The 23,771-nt window shown below is 38.5% G+C and overlaps 1 protein-coding gene across 3 annotated transcripts in view; it reads right to left on the bottom strand.

The window, feature by feature from the left end:
• RECK (reversion inducing cysteine rich protein with kazal motifs) overlaps positions 1-23,771 on the bottom strand; it is a 73,493-nt gene that overhangs the window by 9,209 nt on the left and 40,513 nt on the right. Inside the window, exons 9-16 of one of the 3 annotated variants that reach the window (XM_029203899.1) lie at positions 21,816-22,083; positions 18,802-18,981; positions 13,919-14,131; positions 12,090-12,226; positions 8,611-8,751; positions 7,267-7,455; positions 5,632-5,754; positions 3,447-3,618 (exon numbers count right to left, since the gene is read on the bottom strand). In XM_029203899.1, coding sequence (XP_029059732.1) covers positions 3,447-3,618; positions 5,632-5,754; positions 7,267-7,455; positions 8,611-8,751; positions 12,090-12,226; positions 13,919-14,131; positions 18,802-18,981; positions 21,816-22,083 — 1,423 coding nt within the window. Of the gene's footprint in view, positions 1-3,446; positions 3,619-5,631; positions 5,755-7,266; positions 7,456-8,610; positions 8,752-12,089; positions 12,227-13,918; positions 14,132-18,801; positions 18,982-21,815; positions 22,084-22,891; positions 22,942-23,214; positions 23,277-23,771 lie in introns of those variants that run through there. The other 2 variants (XM_029203901.1, XM_029203900.1) reach the window with 2 other exon arrangements.

Genomic DNA, 23,771 nt, shown 5'->3' with positions numbered 1-23,771 from the left:
TATTACTCAGTCATAAAAAAGAATGAAATCTTGTGACAACACGGATGGACCTAGAGGGTATTATGCCAAGTGAAATAAGTCAGACAGAGAAAGACAAATACTGTATGATTTCACTTATATGTGGAACCTAAAAAACAAAACAAATGAACAAACATAATGAAAGAAACAGAGTCATAGATACAGAGAACCAACGGGTGGTTGCCAGAGGGAGGAGAGTGGGGAGAGGAGAGAAATTGGTGTGGGAGATTAAGAGGTACAAACTTTCAGTTGCACAATAAAGGAATCACAGGTATTAAATGTACAGTATGGGGAATATAGTTGATAACTACGTACAATAATATCCTTGTATGATGGAAGACAGTAACTAAACTATTATTTCAAAATGTATGGAAATACTGAGTCACTATGTTGTATACCAGGAACTAACACAGAGTTGTAGGTCAATTATACTTCAAAACTAACAAACAAACTCATAGAAAAAGATCAGATTTGTGGTTACCAGAGGCAAAGGGTGAGGCGAGGGAGAATTAGATGAAGGTAGTCAAAAGATACAAACTTCTAGTTATAATATAGAGATGTAATGTACAACATGATAAATGTAATTAACACTGCTGAATGCTATATATGAAAGTTAACAGAATAAATCTTGAGAGTTCTTAGCACAAGGAAAAAACTTTTTTCTATTTCTTTAATTTTGTATCTATATAAGATGATGAATATTCACTAAACGTATTGTGGTAATCATTTCATGATGCATGTAAGTCAAATAATTGTGCTATACACCTTAAACTTATATAGTGCTATATGTCAATTCTATCTCAATAAAACTAGAAGAAAGAAATTAGAATGCATGTAGTAATAATTTTACAGAAATTTAAGACATTTGAAGAGAAATAATGAAAAAGAAGAACATTTAGAACTTCATTATCTATTAACATTGAAGGAAAGAGAACAAAGAATATCAGGAGAAATTTGGTAATTTTGGAAGGAAAAACATTACCAATATGAACGTACAGAAATAAGAGGATCAATAGGAAAGGCTGAGACTCTGGGGGGTAAATTAAAATAAACACGATCAGGGCAGGGACTTTGTCTTGCTTACAATTGCGTCCTAGTGTTTAGAAAGATGCCTAGATACTTGATGAATGACTATAACTTTATTTATTTATTTATTCTCAACTTTTTGTTTTTTAAACAATTAGTTTTTGAACAGATAATACAAGCCCACGTAGAAAGTGAAAAGACACAAAATCATATACAGTGAAAAGTAAATCTCCTTCCTACTCCTTGTGTCCCAGCCACCTAATTCCTTTCTCCAGAGGCAACCATTATTATCAATTTCTTATTTATTCTTCCAGAGATATTTTATATAAGAATAAGCATTTATATATGCTGACTCAAAAAGTATGTGCATTTAAAATTTTGGTAGCCTTGGACAAATTGCCTTCCAAAGAGGATGTACCAATCTTCACCCCAAAATCCTCTTGTATGGGAGTGCCTACTTCCCTACATTTTGTTATCAAACTTTTTACCTTTACCAATCTGGTAGACAGAAAATGGTACACAATTGTAGTTTTACTTTAATTTACATTTCTCTTAATATGAGAAAGGTTAAGCATTGTGGTAGATTGGCTAGATGATCATTCATCAAATTCATTTAATTTTCTTCCTGGGCATACATCTAGACTACATTTCCCAGCCTCCCTGGCAGTAGTTCTGGCCAAATGACTAAGTTCTAGACAATGGAGTGTGGCTGGAAGTAGAGATGAATTTTTAACCTGGCCTATAAAAGCTTCTCAAGAGCAACCTCCATCATCTCCCTTCTCTTGTCTGCTGGACAGAGGAGGACTAGAGGCTGTAGGAGCAGAGTTGCTAGATGGAAGGATCCTAAGTCTCTGAATCACATGTAGAGAGCCACCTGCTGAACACCCAAATGGACTGTATTTGAACTTCTACTATGTTAAAGCACTGATATTTTGTATACAGTAGCTAGAGTTACTCCCCGCCAGCTAATATAAGCATCTTTTCAAGTGTTTAAGAACCATCTGTACTTCTTCTCCTATGTTTACATCCTTGGTCCACTTTCTATTGGTTATTGATCTTTGCCCATTTTTATACTAGGTTGTTCATCTTTTTCATATTGATTGGTAGGGGTTCTTTATATTGTAAGGACATCAGCCCTTTCTCTGAGATTCTTCTCAGTTTGTCATTTGTTTGTTACCATGCAGAAAATTTTCATTTTCATGTAGCTGCATTTTTCAAACTTTTCTTTTATATTGATTTTGTATTATACCCAGCCAGCCCTTTCCACTTTGAGATTTTATTGTTTTATTATAAAAGCAAGCCAACCTTATTCAGAAAGGTTAGCAAATAGAGGGAAACAAACAAATACCAAAGCAACCCTCAATTCTACCTCCCAACACAACTATATTATCCTTTTGACTTATTTCTTTATCATGTTTCTTTATGTATAGCACCCTGTCTTCTTTCCATAGCAACTCTCTGGGCTTAGTTTTCATGATGTAAACTTTGCTAGATGGGTGACCAACTCTCTTTGCTAAAAGAGAATTTAAACTTGTTAAAATAAATTTAACACACGAGAAAATCTTTCCTTCCCTTCATGCTGCACCAGGATTTTCAGGATGGAGAAGCAGTTGCTTGCTCTCCACAAAACCTTCATAAGGCAAGGACTGTGGCACTGGGACATGTCCTGCTCAGCTCTCTGAGGTAGTCAGTGAAAACTCCAGTTCTAGAAGCTTGAAACCTAAGTGAATCATCAGGACCCTCATCCTGCAGCCACCACAGACAGAAATCCATCATTAAGGCAAGGTCAACTGCACTCTGAGCTCCTGAGGAAAATGCAGAGAAAGGAGCCCCTAAACAACTTCATAAAATACTGAAGTTACACTTCCAGAGATTTCTCATGTCCCATCCCTACAATGGAGGTAGGTTTTAAGTAGAATGTTTCCTATTGCCATCAGGCGTAAGTAGCTAGTAACAAGAATGCATCTGCTTCTCTTGTCTCAACTGCCACCTCTCCTTGCCTCACACTTTGTTCCAGTCTTACAAAACTGCTCTAGCTCCCGGCATACACCACGCTCTCTCCTCGTTTCCAGCAGCCAAGAGCTTTGCTCCTGTTACTCTCTCTGCCTTCACCAGCACCACCTTTCCTCCACCGTAAACCTTGCTGTCAGTCTCCTCCTCGTTTTTCCAGCCGACTGTCACATGCTCTAGAGGCTTTCCCAGGTTCCCCCAGGCTGTGTAAACTGCTCAACTTCTGGGCCCCCAATCAAAGCATGTTACCAAGCAGCTTTACCTGGATCTTTCCCTCTAGACTCCAACTTTTCAGGGCAGAGACCACCTTAGTTCATCTTTGTATTTTCACTGTCTGGTATAGAGTAAGTGGTGACCTTCAGTTGAAAAAGATAAGGAGGCATTTGACTTACCTTTGGTTTTTTGGGCAGGGGTTAGGAGTACATGGATCCTTTGAGATGCATGATCCAAACTCAAACTGATGGTCTTGGAGGCCCACACAGCGAGCAATGCAGGCACTGGGGTAAGTGCGTCCATTCTGCCCACACACAGGGACAAACTGATCTGCACAGTTACAGGGCAGACCTGAAGGGAGGAGAGTGCCTCAACAATGTGCATTTGTACGGTCCCCTTCCCCTCATGTTTCCTAATTAAGGCAAACCACTAACAAGCACGCAGAGGTCTCAGGTTAAAATACAATTTTAATAAGTCAGAAAAAAAATCCTTCCAATCTCTGACAGTGTTTTTAAAGGTGGCAAGGTTCTGAAAAGCCATTTGTCTGCATAATGACTTTCCTTTGTTCCATTTATTGCCAGCTAATTGAGGGCCTCCAGATCTTGATTCCAGGGGTAGAGACGAACAGAGCTATGGGTAGGAAAAGTAAAGAATGTTTCTCCCGATCTGGTATATAAAATCTGAAATTTAGATGTTTGATTCTGGCTTAGGGGATTTCTAGAATGTTAAAGGATAATATCAAAACCAAGACAAATAATGAAGGTTGTAAATGCCTCACATAGGTTGCTTCCATCTCCTTAGGGAGGGGGAAGAACAAGAAGGTAGTAACTTGGGAAATTATTGTAACTTGAGACTTAAGAATTTTCATGAACATCTCCTTCTGAGTCCTGTGTGGACTGGGGCACTCTCTGAGTCCCCCAAAATGTGGTATACTTTGTGGCCAGTAAAATCTCCTTAGAGTCTGCTAGCTAAATAGTCATTAATGTAATTTATCCCAGGACACGAGGGGCTACACACTACAGGGAAAAAGCATCCTGCTAGTTGTAAAGTTCAACTTCCCAAAACACTTAGATGTAAGTAAATAAATAAAAGTCTTCCGTGTACATCCTTAGTTCATTTTTCATCCCCACATCATTTTAACTGTTTCTCTAAGCAGAATGAATTGTCCTCATCAGACAAAGCAGACAAAGGATAAAAATAAAGGACAACAACAACAGAAGAATAAAGCAGCAAAGGCTGGTACTCATTAGGGTGGATAGAGGATGGGGTGGAGCTAGTCCTGCCTCTACTTCCTCATCAGTCTGCCGTTCACTTCTTATTTCTGATCTCCTTTTTATTTCCAATGGGCTGGAGATACAAGGTTGGTAAAACCCTATTCTGTTCTCTTCCTACCCCACTCCATGTGTAATACCAACTCCATGGAAGGAGAATCAAGCTGCTGGTGCAGCAGCAAGAAATGGAGTAAGGGCAGCTACCTGGTTCCTCTTCACCCAGAACCAAAGGTATTTCAGATTTGGGAAAAAGCAGATACCAGCAGATGCCAGCCACTGTGCTGTTGCTGTTGACAACCGTAGCTTCTTCTCAAGAAAAGAGCATCCCATCGAGCTAGGTTTTTCACTTATTGCAGCTGGTGTGAGCATAATACCAGCAGCATAAAGCAAAGGAAAGTCAAGAAAGTCGTATTCTTGACCGATTGTTCACAAAAATTCTTAAGTTTCAAAATTACAATAATTTCCTGAGTTACTTTCCTGTTTTTCCCCATCCCTAAGGAGATATGAATGGAAGGAATCTATGTAAGGCGTTTACAACCTTTGTCTTTGTCTTGCTTTTGTTATCACCCTTCAACATTCCAGAAATCTCCCAAGCGAGACTTGATACATCTAACTTCTAGATTTTATATAGTAGATTGGGAGAAACACTCTTTATTTTTTCTACCTATAGCTTTGTTTATAGGGGTCCCTACCTATATGAATACAGTAAGACAAGGTAGGACAAGAAAGAAGGTGGTAATAAAAACATTAAAACAGAAGCAAATTTAGAAAATACATGGACACTTTAGACCATAATGGTAGGGATAAATGGGTATTTTAGCAAGTAGAAAAATTACATTTAACTAAAACCATCCCAGTCACTGGCCCTGCTCTTTTTGACTCATGGAACTCTAAAAGGACCCTAAGAAACCACTTAGTTTAATGCCTTCAATTTATAGAGGAGGCAACAGATCCAGAGAGGAAAGTACCTTGCTCTCAGGTTATGTATTAATTTTACTGTGAAAATTTGCAGTTAAGGCAAGACCAGAGAAGCTGCGTTGAAGGGAACATGAGTACAAAGGGATGAGGGCAGCTTCTGGGTGACCATGGTTACCTGTGAAGGTACGACGGTCATCTTCTGAGCTGTGCTCACTGAGACACAGGCGGGTAGAACACACCAAATTACCAGCAAAACAAGAACAGATATTGCAGTCAATATTAAAGGAAGTTCCATGACCTGAGAGAAAGAGAAATAAAATGTTGATCTATGTAATGCATTTATAAATAAATCATAAATTAAAAAATTGAATAGTTTAAAGAGCTTTAAAATAGAAATTCTTGAAAGATGACTTCTGAGTACACAAACTAGGTAGTCAGTGTTGTAATACTTATAGATTTGTATTTACCTCCCACCATACCCCTCCAAACCCCTAATGTGCTCATCTCACCAGACTGCTCCTTATTCTCTGAGAATGTTCCTGGCTACCTCTTTTGCCTCAAGTGCTCGCTCCTTTCCTCCTTCTGGAACTTTACTCATCTTTCCAGGACCAGTCCTGATGCCATCTTTGGGTTGAAGACTCTCCTGATGCCCTGGCAGAAATGACTAGCTCCTTAAAGTACATACATTTGGTCTGCTCCTTTTTATGGCTCAAATTCTCTCCCATCTTAGCATGCAAAGCATGACCTCAATCCCTCATCCCAGTTTCAGCCCCACAAGGCACTAGTATGTTCTTTTGTAGAGAATAGGCATTTAATCAATGAAAGCTTATGGAAGGAATGAACTTGTCTATCTTCAGATGTTTTCTGTGATTCAAGGTACATACATTACATTTTAGAATATGGACTAAGCAATGAATACCTGACTTGCGGGTCTAAGCAGAAATTTGCAAGCCCTTTTTAGCCAAGAGTACTCTTCTTAAAATAAAATCTCACCCAGAAGAGTAAAGCAAGAGGCATATGAAAGCTGAACTACTCTGGTTGATGGGTAGGGGGATGGACATAGAGGTAAGGGTAGCAGAATGAGCACGTGTAGTGGGGAACACATTCTCAAAAGTGGTATTTTTTCACAATTTTTGAGGTTATATATTGATATGAACAGTTATTAGGGCTATAAGCAAAAGATGGTTAAGGAAACAGTGAGAAAGCAAGACTCTCAGACTTTTAGAGAAGGCGATAAAGCAGGGCACCTTTTAATGTGCTCTCTCGCAACCATGAATCAACAGTGTAGTTTCCATCCCCCAGTTTGCTTTGCATAACGTCAAACTCTGAGTTTTACTTCTGGGAAAGGGGCAGAGGGGAGAGAGACTGTTGAGGAAGGGGTGGGGAGGGGTAGACCTGTGTCCTTGCCTGTGGAGGGCAAGGGCTTTGGAGTCGAATAGGCCTGGGACTGAATTCTGCTTTGGTCACTTACTAGGTGGGTGACCTCTCTTACCATCAGCTTCTTTACAATAGCACCCGTATCAAAGAGCAACTGGGAGGATTTAAGGAGATAACACAGGCCAAGACTTAGCATAGTGCTTGGCACACAGTTAAGAGTTCAAGTGTTAGTTATTATTAGCTATTAGTCCCTTCTTGATGAGGCTTCTAAGAGGGTTCCTTAGAAGTCCTCATGTTCTGTATAGTTGAAAAATACTTCCCTGGAATATTTGCTTTGTAGACTTTACTTTCTGGTGAGAACCCATCCAATATTCTCCCTACAAAATTAATATAACTAATCTCATGTTAAAAACAAAAACAGTTCAAGACTCACTTTTTCTTTTTCCTCCAACAATACAAGACTTCTGAAGGTCTATACAGTGCATCTCTATACAGTTTTCTAAGAGTCCACTTTGCCCACATGAGCAAATTTTATAACAACCAACTTCCCCTGCAGATGATGGCACTTGGATCAGTGTCCCCTGACGGACAATAAAATCAGATGCTTCGCCCAATTTGCAACCTGTATAGACAAAATTAGCTGCGAGAGTTGGTATTGTTCTCTGATATTGTTTTATGACATTAGATACACTTCACACAAGTCTTATAGGTACTGTGTGGCCACTAAAGATTATGTAATAGAACTTTCACTAAACTAAGGAACTGCTTTGGTTCACTGGCCAAAAACATATCCTCTCAAACAAAAATTCCATGTTCTGTGAGATGGTGGTGATTAAAGGACACGTACCTCAAAGTTAGCAATAGTTCTGTACAAAAATGCTATCAGATATGTAGTTTTTTATTTCTTTAGGCTTATCAAATGTATGTTAAAATCACAGATATTTTTAAAATGGAGTATGCCGACTGACTAGTTTTAGAATAATCTTGGTCAGAAAACTTTTAGTGATGGAATACAAGTACATCTTAAATTCAAAGAAAAGTTGAATACTTGATTGGACTTAAGGAAAACCCATTTGTTTCCAAATTTAACAAGATTTATTATGATGCTATAGCTGATATACTATAGCATTACACAAATATTATACATGGTCTTTTGAGACATCATGCTTATTTAATCTTTTGTTCCTTTTTACTTCACACATGTTTAAAAATGTTGATTCTAACATGATAAAGAAACATTTTCAATTGGGAAATAGATAAAAGAAAGCAACTATATTCTAAAGGGACCCACAGAGAGATAAAGACCATAAAAATTCTATGGGATAAAAATTTTTCAGCCTTAAAATCATGTGCATTTCAGCACAACATTAAATTTATGAAGATAATTACACATCCGATTGAGAATGCTATTTCTCCATGTTTTAAAGGAGAGAAAAGAAAAAACACGAACAATGTGCAGTACATCTTCTCAAACATTACAGCATAGAAGACAAAGTACAAAAAGCTGGCCCAAGGGTCTTTCTTCTTTTGTTGTCAAGAACCCTATGACTCGTTATGAGAGTCTGGTTTTGGATTGAAATTAGGTTACAATCAAAATGACTATTGAAAATTACATTTGTCTTTGTCTGCTTACATAAATAATACATGTTGGAAAAACCTTGAACATTATAGAAAAACATAATTTAGAAAATAATCTCATTCCAAAGATAACTCCTATGAAGAAACAGCAGAGGCACGTACTCATACCCACCCCACACCCCACCCATCTACCTCTTACCTTGAACACAAGAGTATGGAAGGCAGGGATCACCAGATGGACACCCTTTCCGGTTTACCTCACAGAGCTCATTAGCGGGGCAAGGATTTGGGTTACAGGGATGAGTCACTTCTTCTACAATGTTACCCAAAGTACTTGGTCCTGAAAAAACAAAAACAGATCAGTTTAACCAACCCAAAAGAGTAACAGAGGTCTGTAAATTGTCTGAGTTAATGACATCTGGAACAAATGGACAGCTCATGAGGACTGATTCTAGTAAGCTATTAAAATACTCAGATTCCTTGATCATTTGTGCATTTAGCATAAACATACATTCATTCATTTGTTATAAATAAGTTATTGGGTGCCTACAATACACCTGGCAAGGTTCTAGGTACTGGAGATACAGTAGTGAACAAAATAGACAAATCTCTAACATAGAGTTTACATTCTGATCAGGAAATAGACAATAAATAGACACTGTGTGTGTGTGTGTGTGTGTATGTGTGTGTGTGTGTATATATGTAAATAAAAAGTCAGATAACAATAAATAATAAGCAGTGTAAGGGGATGGAAAGTAACAGGTATATTTTGAATAAGGTAGTCAAATAGCTTATGTCTAAGAGGGATAATTTAGCACATTTCACCATAAATGATGATAATTTATTATGGTAAGATGGACCCTATACCATGATTATATTTCTTGTTAAACAATGACCAAGGAAGAATCTCATTTAATATACAGTCATCCCTCAGTATCTGTGGGGGATTGGTTCCAGGACCTCCATGGATACCAAAAACTGAGGATGCTCAAGTCCTTTATATAAAATGGCATACAGGGGCTTCCCTGGTGGTGCAGTGGTTGAGAGTCCGCCTGCCGATGCAGGGCACGTGGGTTCGTGCCCTGGTCCGGGAGGATCCCACATGCCGTGGAGCGGCTGGGCCCGTGAGCCACGGCCGCTGAGCCTGCGCGTCCGGAGCCTGTGCTCCACAAAGGGAGAGGCCACAACAGTGAGAGGCCCGTGTACCACAAAATAAATAAATAAATAAATAAATAAATAAAACCATAAAAAAAAAAAGCATACATAGTATTTGCATATAACCTAAGTACTCTCTCCTGTATAGTTTAAATCATCTCTAGATTATTTATTTATTTTAATTTAATTAATTAATTTATTTATTTTTGGCTGTGTTGGGTCTTCATTGCTGTGCGCGGGCTTTCTCTAGTTGCGGCGAGCGGGGCTACTCTTTGTTGTGGTGCACGGGCTTCTCATTGCGGTGGCTTCTCTTTTTTTTTTTTTTTTTTTTGCTGTACGCGGGCCTCTCACTGTTATGGCCTCTCCCGTTGCGGAGCACAGGCTCCGGATGCGCAGGCTCAGCGGCCGTGGCTCACGGGCCTAGCCGCTCCGCGGCATGTGGGATCTTCCCGAACCGGGGCACGAACCCGTGTCCCCTGCATCGGCAGGCGGACTCTCAACCACTGCGCCACCAGGGAAGCCCACGGTGGCTTCTCTTGCTGTGGAGCACGGGCTCTAGGCACATGGGCTTCAGTAGCTGTGGCTCGCGGGCTCTAGAGTGCAGGCTCAGTAATTGTGGTGCACAGGCTTAGTTGCTCCATGGCATGTGGGATCTTCCTGGACCAGGGCTCGAACATGTGATCCTTGCATTGGCAGGCGGATTCTTAACCACTGTGCCACCAGGGAAGTCTATCTCTAGATTATTTATAATACCTAATACTATGTAAATAGTTGTAAATAAATGTAAATGCTATGTAAATAGTTGCCAGGTGTACAGCAAATTCAAGTTTTGCCTTTTGGAACCTTCTGGAATTTTTCTTTTCCGAATATTTTCAATCAGCAAATGCGGAACCTGTGGATATGCAGGGCCAACTATATGTGTGATATTTAAAAAGAGTATTGAAATTTAAACAAAAGCATTTCTTTAAGTTTCCTCCCACTGAAAAAGTTTCCTTCTACACATATATTTGACTGCTCTAATAGCATCCAGGATTGTGAATACATTCATTTTGCCTACTTGATTTTAGGCCAGACTCACCCTCTAAGACTAATAGAGGTAGAGGGCTCTTGGAGTTTATCTCATCCAGCCCAATCATTTTATAAATAGGGAAGCTGAGACTCAAAGAAGTGATCTGCCTATGATTCTAGTCTAATGCTCTCTTTTTTTCTATACTGGTCACTAAGGCTAAGGGACACAGTTTGTTTGTCTTGAGAAAATATAGCAGACATTTTCTGCTATATATAGCAGGATGGCAATGGGCCCACGGATAAAAACATCTCTCCCAGTTTCCCTTACAATTAGGGGTGGTTTTCCCTTACACTAGGATATGGTGGCTAGAATTACAGTGGTCATGTTGTGACGATAAATACATGGAGTAACCTTGATGATGGAAGCCAAGCACTAAGGACGGTGGAGGAAGAAAAAGGAGGCTAGGTTCCTGATGATGGAGCCACTATAACAGCCCTGGACTATTTACTTCCGGGCTTTCTTTTGCTTCTATCTGTTCTGTTATTTGCAGTTGAACTTAATCCTCTCTAACACAGGAAAACAAAGCTAGCAGGAGCTGAACTCACTGCCTTTCCAGCTAGCTCATGGCACTAATGCCCCCTGGTGGCAGCCTAAACACTTCCCTTACCCTAACTACATGGTGTGTATGAGTTCTACTTGTTAATCCCTGGTTTCCACCACACATAGTCACCTCCTGCCAGGAAGCTTAGCTCCAGAATCCCTCAAGAAGATACCAACTTATTCTTCTAGCTCTTGGCAGGAGTATTTGGCACAGAAAAATTCCATTTTTCATGAACTAACCCAGACCATCATTCCTTACCCCCTATTTGGTGGATAAGTCCAAGCCAACACCTGGCTCAGGTCCACTGATATTCCGACGACAGAAAGCTGAAGAATCCCTAGGGGAAATTCCACTTCTTGGTCAAATCATGGCAAGGAGACGGCAATGATAAAGAGCTGGTTATCCAAGTATGCTGGCCCCTGATTCACCACTTAGAATTCCTGATTGATAACAGTTCACTACCTCCTCAGACTGATATAATAATTGCTTCTCTGTACATATTTTAAGATGGGGGGGACTGACATATACACACTACTATATATAAAATAGATAACTAATAAGGACCTACTGTATAGCACAGGGAACTCTACTCAATACTCTGTAATGTCCTATATGGGAAAAGAATCTAAAAAAGAGTGTACATATGTATATGTATAACTGATTCACTTTGCTGTACACCTGAAACTAACACAACGTTGTAAATCACCTAGACTCCAATAAAAATTAAAAAAAGAAAAGAGAGAAAGATGACAATTCTTTCCTGAGCCAAAGAGGCCAAGCAAATAAGAGTCTGCAGTTGAGGTAGTATCATTAAACCACATGTTCTCAACAGAATGATACTCATCCAAAGCAACCATCAAGGGCAGAGACAGAAGGGAGAAGCCTTTGAAATTAAAAAAACCGAAGTACTTACTGAGATATGTATCCAAAGGTATACAGTTCTCCAGGTCATCTGTAGGTGACAGAAGCTCACAAATACTTTCAGCTGTGTGGTCTTCAGGGAATTTGTTCTGGTCCCCACATTTCTTCAGAATCTCCACACAATCTGATCTTAAAAAGGAAAACACACACAAATTTAGGGTTTGAGGAACTGCCTCACATTGTCTAGCCAGTATCAATTCTGTTTCAGTTTTCATAACTCAACAATGTTTCACACTTTATAGGTGTAAGTATGACAAAAGAGAATAGGGGTGATAGCAGACCTTATTAGGTTGAGGAGTAAGTAATGTATTACCATATCAAAGCACGCCTAACTTTCTCCGACCTGGGATCAAAGGCCTTGCTCAAATTTTACACTCATACTTACTGTTACTACCATCCGTGTGGCTGTTCACTGTCTTTGAAAGGAAATGAACCTAGGCTAATCCGATTTGCTCTTTGCAAAATCATACATTGTCTCAGGACCTTATGCATGCTTGCTTCTTCCTTTCTTCTTCTATCACTCCCTTCCTGCCGTTCTCTTTTTAAAAATCTGCTTTGTTATCAACATTAAGGTGTTTGGCCTATAACAACTGGAAAATCCACTACTTTACAATTTTCTGTCTTCAATAGGGATTTGACATCTATAAAATTTCTGTGCTAAGAGTCTATAAATTTCCCACTTGTTGCCTCTGTCTTGTCACCCAGTAGTTACCCCTCATCTCTCCCCTACTCAGGCCACCCTCAAGTCATGTCAGAGAACAGATCCGGACCCTATTCAAGGTTGAAATAATCTGCAGTCAGTCATCAAGTGCCCAGCAGCACTGAGCCACATACCAACACCTTAAGGGCTGGATATTACCTTGGTTTTGGAAACAAAGATGCTTGAAGAGCAGCTGACACAGATTACTATGTAGTTAATGCTTTTGGTTTCACCCACCATAGCAGCTTTCATCTTTATCTTGGATCCTTTATTTCTTGTCTTCCTATTTACTTTTTTTAAATTTTATTTTTTATTGGAGTATAGTTTTATTTATAATGCTGTGTTAGTTTCAGATATAGCAAAGTGATTCAGTTATATATATACATATACATATATATATATATTCTTTTTCTTTATATATATTATATATATATATATATATATATTCTTTTTCAGATCTTCTCCCTTATAGGTTATTACAAAATACTGAGTATAGTTCCTTGTGCTATACAGTAGGTCCTTGTACTTTATCCTAGATCTTAAGCAAACCATTCACAAAATGTTTTAGGAACAGGCCCTAATGACTATATTTACTAAGTCTTTCACTCATCAAACATTTTTGGAATACCTATTGCATATTAGGATTATGCTAATCCCTGAAGAGGAGAAAAAGAGGAGAGAGGAGATAAGAAAAGAGAGGTACAAAGAAGAATAAACTCCTCAAGGAGAGCAAGGTCTAACAGAATATGAAACAAGTACACAAATTAAAATATACAAATAGAATTGTGCATTGAAGATATGCAATGTTTCTTGAACTAAGTTCCATAAGAGAAGTACAAATAAAGGTCCACAGAAATTTGTAGTAAGGATAAATTACTATCAGCTGGAGAAATCTGGGAAGATTCCATAGGAATGACTGGTATTTGAGAGGGGCTAAGAAGGACAGGCGGTGGGCGAGTGGAGATGGAAGAGTATTTTCAGCAGAGGAGGAAAAGCATTTAACATGTGGGGGTGATGGGCAAAAGGAAGTGGTGGGAAAGAAAACTAAAGATAGGCTGTGGGTAGAGATCATGAAAGGTCTGAACCAAAACCAGAGAGTCATTATGATGAAAGAAACTTACTTGCAAATAATACTTCCCCGGGATTTACTATGACAAGGTTTAATCTGCAGTGAACAAGCTATTGCTTTCCACATTTCTGGCTGGCACTTTTTAATGTCAAGAACAGGTATGTTGATAAATGGCATCTTTATGCTTCCTTTCTCCCACAGCTTCATGTCATTCATGGCTCCTTGATCTGACTGAGCATTGCAACTCCTGAAAAGTTCTGTTGGTCTGAAAAGAAAAAAGGCCAGAAGGAATCAAGAGGCAATTACTTTCTACAGAGAAACAATGTGTAAAATCTTGACATGCTAATGCATCAGGAAAATTTGATTTTTTTTTTAAGGAAGAAAGTACATACAACCTATCAAAGACTGTCAGCTTTGAATATATGAAAATTCAATGTAGACACAGACACTAGCATTAAGACTCTGATTGCAATTTTTCTTTATAATATGGATTTTTGTGAGGCAGTTAAAAACTTTAAAACACTGTGGACAGGACTATCATCTCCAACTATACCATTTCTTTCATTTCACAAAATAAATATTAAAGTCCAAGTTTTAAAAATTGAGGTATTATTTATAAAAATAAAATTTACAGATTTTATGGTTAGTTTGATGTGATTTAACAAACATGTACCTTTACACAGGCATATCCAAATCAATAAAGAAGCATTTCCATCACGTCAGAAAGTTCCTTTGTGTCCCTGTCCAGTCAATGCCCTCCCTGCTGACTGCACCCCAGAGGCCACCACCATCTGTGCTTAGATCACCATCGATTAATTCTGCCCATTGTAGAACTTCATATAAATGGAATCATACTATATGTATTCTTTTGCGTCTAGTGTCTTTAGCTAAATAATCTTCTTGAGATTTACTTATGTTGTTATACATATAAATTGTTCTTTTTATTGTTCAGTAGTATTCCATTAATAAATGTACCACAATTTGTTTATCTCAGTGGTTCCCAAACTTTTTGATCTCATGACTCATTTACATTCTTGAAATTATTAAGTTCTCAAAAAGTTTTTGTTTATGTGGGTTATATCCACCCCTACCCATCACATTGTAAATCAAAACTGAGAGATTTTTAAAGTACTTATTCATTTAAAATGATAATAAACCCATTCATTACATGTTAAAGCAAAAATTAGTGAGAAGGGTAGATCTGTTTTATAGTTTTGAAAATCTATTTAATGTCTGGCTTTATAGAAGACAGCTGCATTTTCATATCTGCTCCTGCATTCAATCTGTTGCTGTATCATGTCTTAAAGCAGCTGGAAAACTTCACTCTTCACTCTTTTGAGAATGTGAGTGAAATAGGCAAATAACATCTTAGTATTATTATAAAAATAGTTTTGATCTCAAGGGGTTTTGGGGACCACAGTCCACACTTTGAGAAATGCTGGTTTATTCATTCACTGTTTTATAGACATTAAGGTTGTTTCTAGTTTTCATGTCTCTTTCCCCTGGCTATGAATGGCATTTTTGGGTCATAACTTATTAAGAAACTGCCAAACTGTTTTCCAAAGTGGTCATACCATTTTACACTCTCACCAGCAATGTATGAAACTTCTAGTTGGTTTACATGCTTGTCAGTCTTCTAATTTTAACTTTTGGTATGAGGAGGCATCTCATTGGGGTTTTTATTTGCATTTTGCATGACTAATGGTAATACACTTTTTCATATACTAAGTAGCTCTGTTGATGTCTTCTTTGATGAAGTGTCCTTGAAAATATTTTGCCCTTTTTTTTTTTTTTTTTTTTTTTTTTGCGTTACGTGGGTTTCTCACTGTTGCAGCCTCTCCCGTTGCGGAGCACAGGCTCCGGAGGCACAGGCTCAGCGGCCATGGCTCACGGGCCCAGCCGCTCCGCGGCATGTGGGATCTTCCTGGACTGGGGCACGAACCCGTGTCCCCTGCATCGGCAGGCGGACTCGCAACCACTGCGCCACCAGGGAAGCCCTGCCCATTTTTTAATTGGGTTGTTTGACTTTTTATTATGAGGCTGTGGGAGTTATTTATATATTCTGGATACAGGACCTCTGTCAAATGCACATGTGTGTGTACATGTGTGATATATTGAATATTTTTTCTCAGACTGTGGCTTATCTTTTCAAATTTTAAATGGTGTCTTTTGGTGAACAAAAATGTTTACCGTTGAACTCTAGTTCATTAATTTTTTTCTTTTATAATTAGTGTATTTTGTGTCCTGCCTACAAAATCTCTGGCTATATCAAGGCTATCAACACAGTCTGCTATTTTTTTTTTCTAGAAGCTTTTATTTTTAGCTTTTATGTTTAGTTCTACGACCCATCTTGAATTAATTTTTGTGGATGGTGTGAGATGGAGGTTAAGGTTTTATTTTTTTCATACAGATATTCAGTTGTTCCAGCATCATTTGTTGATAAGATGTTTCTTTTTGCACTGAATTGCCTTGCTGCCTTTGTTGAAAATCAATTTATATGTGTAGGTCTACTCTTGCCTCTCTATTTTGTCATTGATCTATTTGTCTAAACTTATGCCAATATTACATTGATTTAATTTCTTTTTAAAATTAAAAATTTTTTATTTATTTATTATTATATAATTTATTATTATTCTTTTTTGGCTGCACCACACGTCTTGTGGGATCTTAGGTTCCTTGACCAGGGACTGAACCTGGGCCCTCGGCAGTGAAAGCACAGAGTCCTAACCACTGGACCACCAGGGAATTGCTACATTGACTTAATTTCTATTGCTTTGTAATAAGTCTTGAAATCATGTACTGTAAGTTCTCCAAATTTATTCCTTAAAAAAATTGTTTTAGGCTTCCCTGGTGGCGCAGTGGTTGAGAGTCCGCCTGCCGATGCAGGGGACATGGGTTCGTGCCCCGGTCCGGGAAGATCCCACATGCCGCAGAGCGGCTGGGCCCGTGAGCCATGGCCGCTGAGCCTGCGCGTCCAGAGCCTGTGCTCCGCAACGGGAGAGGCCACAGCAGTGAGAGGCCCACGTACCACAAAAAAAAAAAAAAAAAAAAAAAAAAAAATTGTTTTAGCTATTCTAGGTTATTTGTCTTTTCATATGAATTTTAGAATTAGTCTGGCACTTTCTATTTTAAAAAGCTGGTTGGGATTTTGATTGAGATTGCACGGAATCTAGAGATTGGTTTCAGGAGAATTAACATCTTAACAATATTGAGTCTTCTAATCCATGAACATGGTACTTCTCTCCATTTAACTTCTCTCTTCAAAGTTTTCTGGTTCCTAGTGTAGAGTTCTTGCACATCTTTTGTTAATCTCTAAGTATTTCATATTTTTGATGCAATTGTGTAAATTTTTTTTTATAAATTTCATTTTCTAATTGTTTGTTGCTAATATACAGAAATACAATTGGCTTTTGTATGTTAAAGTTGTACCCTGTGACTTTGTTAAATTCAAGGATTTAAGGGGAGCTTGTATGCAGATTGTTGGGGCATCTCCTTTTGTGGTTCCCTCCTTTCTGGGATTTTCCAATTTCATATCCAGCCACTCTGGCAGCCCCAAACTGTGATCTCTTAACTCCTCAGCCCAAGACTGCTGCTTTTTGCTTGAATTCTATATGCCATGCCAGGGGACTGAGAGTGCCCATGAAGAAAAAACTGGATAAATGTGGCCCCCACTCAGTGTGGCTTCTATCTTTCATGAGATGTACCTCCTCCTGTTTTTGGTCACTCTCAAATGGCTTCAAAACAATTATGTTTTTATATTTTGTGCAGAGCTCATAATTGGTACTGACAGGAGTGGCAGTCTGATACAAACTGCTCCACCATTACCAGAAGCTAGAACTATGTGCAAATTTAACTTGAAACATTTCATAGACTTCAAATTTGCTCAACCTCTAAGCCAGGTCCTTATTGGCTAACACTAGTTGTAAAGATACCTCAATTTTCTTACTCAAAATAATCTGAATACTTTTAAGAGGATTGGATGTGTGTTAGCTTGAGGTGAGTATCCTCTGAACTTCCTTCTGCCTCAACTGAATGATTCTCTTCCTTTTTGTGTTCTTGATCTCTGGGCTGCAGCTCATAAAACCAGCCAGTCCCCTTTTCTTTAGAAACTCTCCCTCTCTGGCTTCTCTGATACGGCATTCTCTATGCTTCTGGATGCCCTTTTTCTGTTTTCTTCATTGCTTCTTCAGCCATTAATTCAGTTCTTGGCCCTTATTTTTCACACCATAACTGATATCTCAGGGAAACACCTATTCAAATTGCTTCTGTAAAGAAAGTTTTTGTTTGAAATAGGGGACTCACTGAGTGGGAACTTCAACCAATCTGAAGGTCTTTCAAAACAAATTGTCCGGGCTTCCCTGGTGGCGCAGTGGTTGAGAGTCTGCCTGCCGTTGCAGGGGACATGGGTTCGTGCCCCGGTCCGGGAAGATCCCACATGCCACGGAGCGGCTGGGCCCGTGAGCCATGGCCGCTGAGCCTGCGCGTCCCGAGCCTGTGCTCCGCAGCGGGAGAGGCCACAACAGTGAGAGGCCCACGTACCACAAAAACAAAAACAAAAAAACCACAAAATTGTCCGTAAGAGGGCATTCGGATGAGCAAATTGCTCACAGTGTTTTATTCTGCAGTGAATTATTTCCACTGGTGGTGCAGCAGAAGGAAGAGGGGAAGAATGGTAGACTGAAGGCAGAGGAGACTCTTTGAGTTCTAGAAGTTTGAAGTATCTCGAGATTAGAAGGGACTTTGTTACAGTGCTTCCTTTCCCAGGGGTGATTTACAAGATAGAATATAGCATTTAAAGATGAAATGATAAAGGTATACTACTTCCTTTTAACTTAGCAGGAACAAAATCAGAGTAAAATGATCTTTTCACTTATTTAAAAACAAGGCAATTAATGATAAAATACTTCTATTCCACGTATAGTAATTTGCTCCTACCTGTTGTTAAAATTAGTACAGTAAGTAAGATTTCTACAGCCCAACTGGCAAGGTTCCCGAACATCTGCTAAACAGGTCAACATGGACACTTCCACTGGATTATATTCACAAAAGCGATCAAACTCTTGCCAACTCTGTGTATTGCCCCAGCTCATGCTATAAAGTTTAGTGCACAGTTCCCTGAAACAAAAGAACAAATGAAGAAACGTACAGATGAGCCAAATGAATAAATATTTGATTTGCATAAAACTTGAACTCTATGAACTGTACTTTAGAACATAAACGAAAAAAAAAGTACAAAAACCAAAAGACTAAGATCTATCTTCTAGAATTTAGAGCCTGAAAAAGTAATCTTTTATATGAAAAAGTTAGCTTTATTATCCATCTCTTTCCTTTTTGCTATGGTTTCTAGAAAGCTCAGTGCTAAATTTAATGTTTAATTATAGTATTTGTACATCCTTATTCTTGGCACAGTTATTCCCCTTTATATTTCTGATCTCTCTTTTACCTTTACTTGAAGTAAGGTAAAGCATATGGTGTTGCCTCCACAAAGATATATATTTATACTTCAATCACAGGAGGCAAAACTGTGACATGATCCTCAGACTCCTTTTTTTTTTTTTTTTGCGGTACGCGGGCCTTTCACTGTTGTGGCCTCTCCCGTTGCGGAGCACAGGCTCCGGACGCACAGGCTCAGCGGCCATGGCTCACGGGCCCAGCCACTCCACGGCACGTGGGATCTTCCCAGACCGGGGCACGAACCCGCGTCCCCTGCACTGGCAGGCGGACTCTCAACCACTGCGCCACCAGGGAAGCCCCAGACTCCTTTCAAGAAGCATTATATACTTAGGGTTCACTGGATTCTCCCTGAAAAAGTATCCCCAAGCCACTTATATTCCTTAAGATATACCAAGATAGCCTACATGTAAAGGCTTTATGAATTCCAAAGCTGCTATAAACTACTGTATATAGTAATATATACTATATATATATATATATACACTATTGTAGTATGTATGCATTTTTATTTCAGTACTCGATGATTATAAAGCAACTTCAGTGCATGTATAAAGCTAAAATAACATCAGTATCATTTCCAAAGTGCTTTCATACATTATATTCATTAGTTTAATTTTTAACATTTATAAATGTAATAAAAGTGTCAAAAAAAAGTAACACATAATATAAAATTTTAATACTACCGGAATATGCAAAATCACAAGTAGAAATTCTCCACCCCTGTCACATTTTGACTCTCATAATTACCCCTATGAGGAGGGTATCTTTACTTTTATAAGTTTGCTCATTCACTCTACCAGCATTTATTGAGTGCCTGTTTTGTGTGAGGCCCTGTTGAAGGCACTGGAAATGCAGTGGTGAATAAAAGAGACAAAGTCTCTGCTCTCAGTTGAGCTTACACATCATGGGGATGAGAAAGCTGATATCAAGATCCATTAGGTAGGGACTTCGCTGGAGGTGCAGTAGTTGAGAATCTGCCTGCCAATGCAGGGGACACAGGTTTGAGCCCTGGTCCAGGAAGATCCCACATGCCGTGGTGCAACTAAGCCTGTGCACCACAACTACTGAGCCTGTGCTCTAGAGCCCATGAGCCACAACTACTGAGCCCACGTGCCACAACTACTGAGCCTCTATGCCTAGAGCCTGTGCTCCGCAACAAGAGAAGCCACAGCAATGAGAAACCCGTGCACCGCAACAAAGAGTAGCCCTGCTTGCCACAACTAGAGAAAGCCTGCACGCAGCAACTAAGACCCAACGCAGCCATAAAAAAAAAAAAAAAAAAAAAAAATCCATTAGGTACCTTGATCTGGAAATCAGTCCTTTCTTTAGTCCTAACTTTCTGTATGACCTTGGACAGATTGTTTAACATCTCAGAGTTAGTTTTCTATATATATACAAGAATTATACAAATTGACATCAGTCATAAGATGATACAAGTCATCTTGTAAGGTTTCATGAGGATGAAACAAGATGAAAGTGAAAGCATTCAGTAAACCATAAAACCTTACATCAAGGTAAGAGGTGCCATGTTTCTTACTGAAATTCTTCTGGGATGACACAGCCAGTCCTATCTCCAGTGACTACAGGGCATAAACTCTTTTGTAGACATTCAAAAAAGTACTCAGCATCCCTCCCATATGTACATTTATCAATTCCTATCAGCAACACAATTTCCTGAATTATAGGGCCAACTTAACTTCTCTTTTAGCCCTTCTGTTAATTTTCTTTGGGTATTTTCCAGATTTTTTCATATCTTTGATAAAGTCTGATGAGCTATTCTAGGCACAATTTTTTGCTAAAGTCCATCCAATTTAGAAACCACAGGAAAGATCGTTTCACTCCTCGTATGTCATATTCATTTCAGGATATTCTAGTAATATGTGGTACCTTTTCACCCAAAATATCTCTAATAAAGCAAACTTCTGTTTCGCCTGTGTTAAACCTTTACTTTATCTCCATTTATTCTTATCTCTAGATTGTGTTTCCTCCAACCTACACAAATAGTATTGCCAATTTTTTATCCCTAAGTGTATCATCCAAATGAATGCCAATACACTGCTGTCTAACTTTGGATATAAGTGTCAGCCCAGGTTATTCACCAACATATGCAAATAGTTGATTAAGTTCAAAGTTTCACAGTTTAACAAAAAGAATATCCCTTAGATGTCTGGTCAAAACATCTCCTAAATTGTAAGCTTACTTGACGATAAACTCGAGGGTAGAATTCATATTGCATCATCTTTAAATATTTATTGCCCTGCCAATGCTAAACCTCCACACCCCAAAACACAGTGCTTTTAGCTCAATGTACAAAAACAATGTTCTATATGTACATCATGCTCAATAAATATCTGCTGGATGAAAGAATGATTTTATATCTTCTAGACTCTTAAGACTACACAGTGCAAGAACATAACACATATTTGCTAGACTTAAATTCATTAATTAAAATGCTATTTTCTACTGTTTTTAATAAAGGAAAATGAGGTACTAACCTACACGTTGAAGTGTTTGCTTTAGAACAACAGTGCAATTTAGCGCCATCAAGGCCTGTAGAGGGAGGAGGGTGTACAGTGACTCCAGGGTGAACAGATTGTGAGCTTTCAAGAAAACACTGCCAAAGTGGATCCTGAGGCAAAGGCTGGGTCTTACAACCCTCGATGAGGCCATCAACAATCTCCATTTCTGTTTTCTTAGACATCAGAATTCTCTTGCAGGCATTTTGGCAAGCATGATCTTCAGCTCTGTCACAGCAATATAAACCTACATTTTCAGAATATAAGTGGCTTAATTAGCTGGTTTTATGTCATGCATTGCTCAGACAGAAGGACCCAGTGGTGTACTGGAACCTGTCACTACTCTTGAGTCATGTCAATTTCTCCAGGATACTAAGCCTACCAAATTCTCTCTCCATTACTTTGCAATATAGCAAATAAGTGAAAAGCTAAAGGTAGACTAGGTATTTATTCCCAGATTCACCACTGTGCCCAATCATGGGATCTCCAGCACTATTCCTAGAGAAATGAAAGGTCCTCTTACACCTAAGAGGTCCTTACATGCAAGGCATTTTATGTTCCTGGAAAGGGTATTGTAGATCAAACTAGAATTATTTCATGCTAGAAACAGCTACCTAAAAGGGATTATGTTCTTGACATAATGAGAAAGATGACTAATTTTAATAGCAATAACCATAAGTACTGTATTTCATTACATTCTGGGATATAAAGCTTTTACAAATCTGTGCAAATGAATTAATCTAAGTAGTAATTTAAATAATACAATTAAAAACTCTGACAAGATATCAGTTTGCTTCTGCCTTTACTTTTCTATAAAAAATCAGAAAGCAAGAGAACACTTTCAACTAGTCTATAGGACTCAGAGGGCTTCTTTGAAGTAGTTTTCTTAGGAGTATGACTTCTTAAGACACTTATTCAGGCATATCTGTTATCTGTCTGTAGCTTTCTTTTCCGGATTTCCTATGTATTAGCACAGACATTTGAGATGGTTGTTCTACCCTTAAAACATTTTTCTGCCTTTTTTTTTTTTTTTTGAGCTGCTATCTATCAACGTTGCTTCAGCAGCACCTCTCTATAGCCTAAATGTCAGTGAAGACAGATCTGCCTTTAAAATGAATGAAGGTTATTATGGCAAATGCTTCACCCTCTGATTTTCATCACACAACCACACAAATGTCATAAGCCTTAGAGTTCTGCTTTAGATTCTGGCCAAACAAGGCACATAGCACTGCTTTTGAGTTTACAAAAACAAGTCGTTCAATATCCCAGTGTAAATCAAAACATTGGCATCTGGCTTCTGAGTCCTACAAGTCTCTTGCCAGTTTTGCTTAATTAGTCAGTTCTTAAAGTCTGATCATCTCTAAATGAAGAAAGTGGATTATAGGCTTTCCAAAGCTGAGATTTTGAAGACCCCATACCATGCAAGTTCATTAGGAGGCCCTAATTTTTAAAAAGTATCAGGATCTCATTTATATTGATGTTTTTATTATAAAAGTAATAAATTTCATTGGTAAAATTCAAACATTACACATCCATATAATGTGGAACAAATAGGTATATAACTAAAAATGTACCTTACTATACACATTTAGTTCTGAAACTTGCTTTTTTTTTGCTTATTACATCTTGGACTTCTGTAAACATACATCTTTTTTTTTTTGTATTGAAGTATAGTTGATTTACAATATTGTGTTAGTTTCACACGCACAGCAAAGTAATTTGGTTATACATATATATGTTGGGTTTTTTTATTCTTTCCCATATGTTGTTACAAGATATTCAATATAGCTCCCTGTGCTATACAGTAAATCTTTGTTGTCTACCTAGTTTGTATATGGTAGTGTACATCTTAATCCATACTTCTAATTTATCCCTCACCCCACCGCCCTTCCCCCTTGGTAACCATAAGTTTGTTTTCTATGTCTGTGAGTCTAT

This window comes from Monodon monoceros, unplaced genomic scaffold (assembly GCF_005190385.1).
Source record: "Monodon monoceros isolate NGI ecotype Baffin Bay Population unplaced genomic scaffold, NGI_Narwhal_1 Super_Scaffold_5, whole genome shotgun sequence".
In the NCBI taxonomy this organism is placed as follows: domain Eukaryota; kingdom Metazoa; phylum Chordata; class Mammalia; order Artiodactyla; family Monodontidae; genus Monodon; species Monodon monoceros.
Note: the sequence above shows the minus strand (reverse complement) of the source record. Positions and strands in the feature narration are given on the sequence as shown.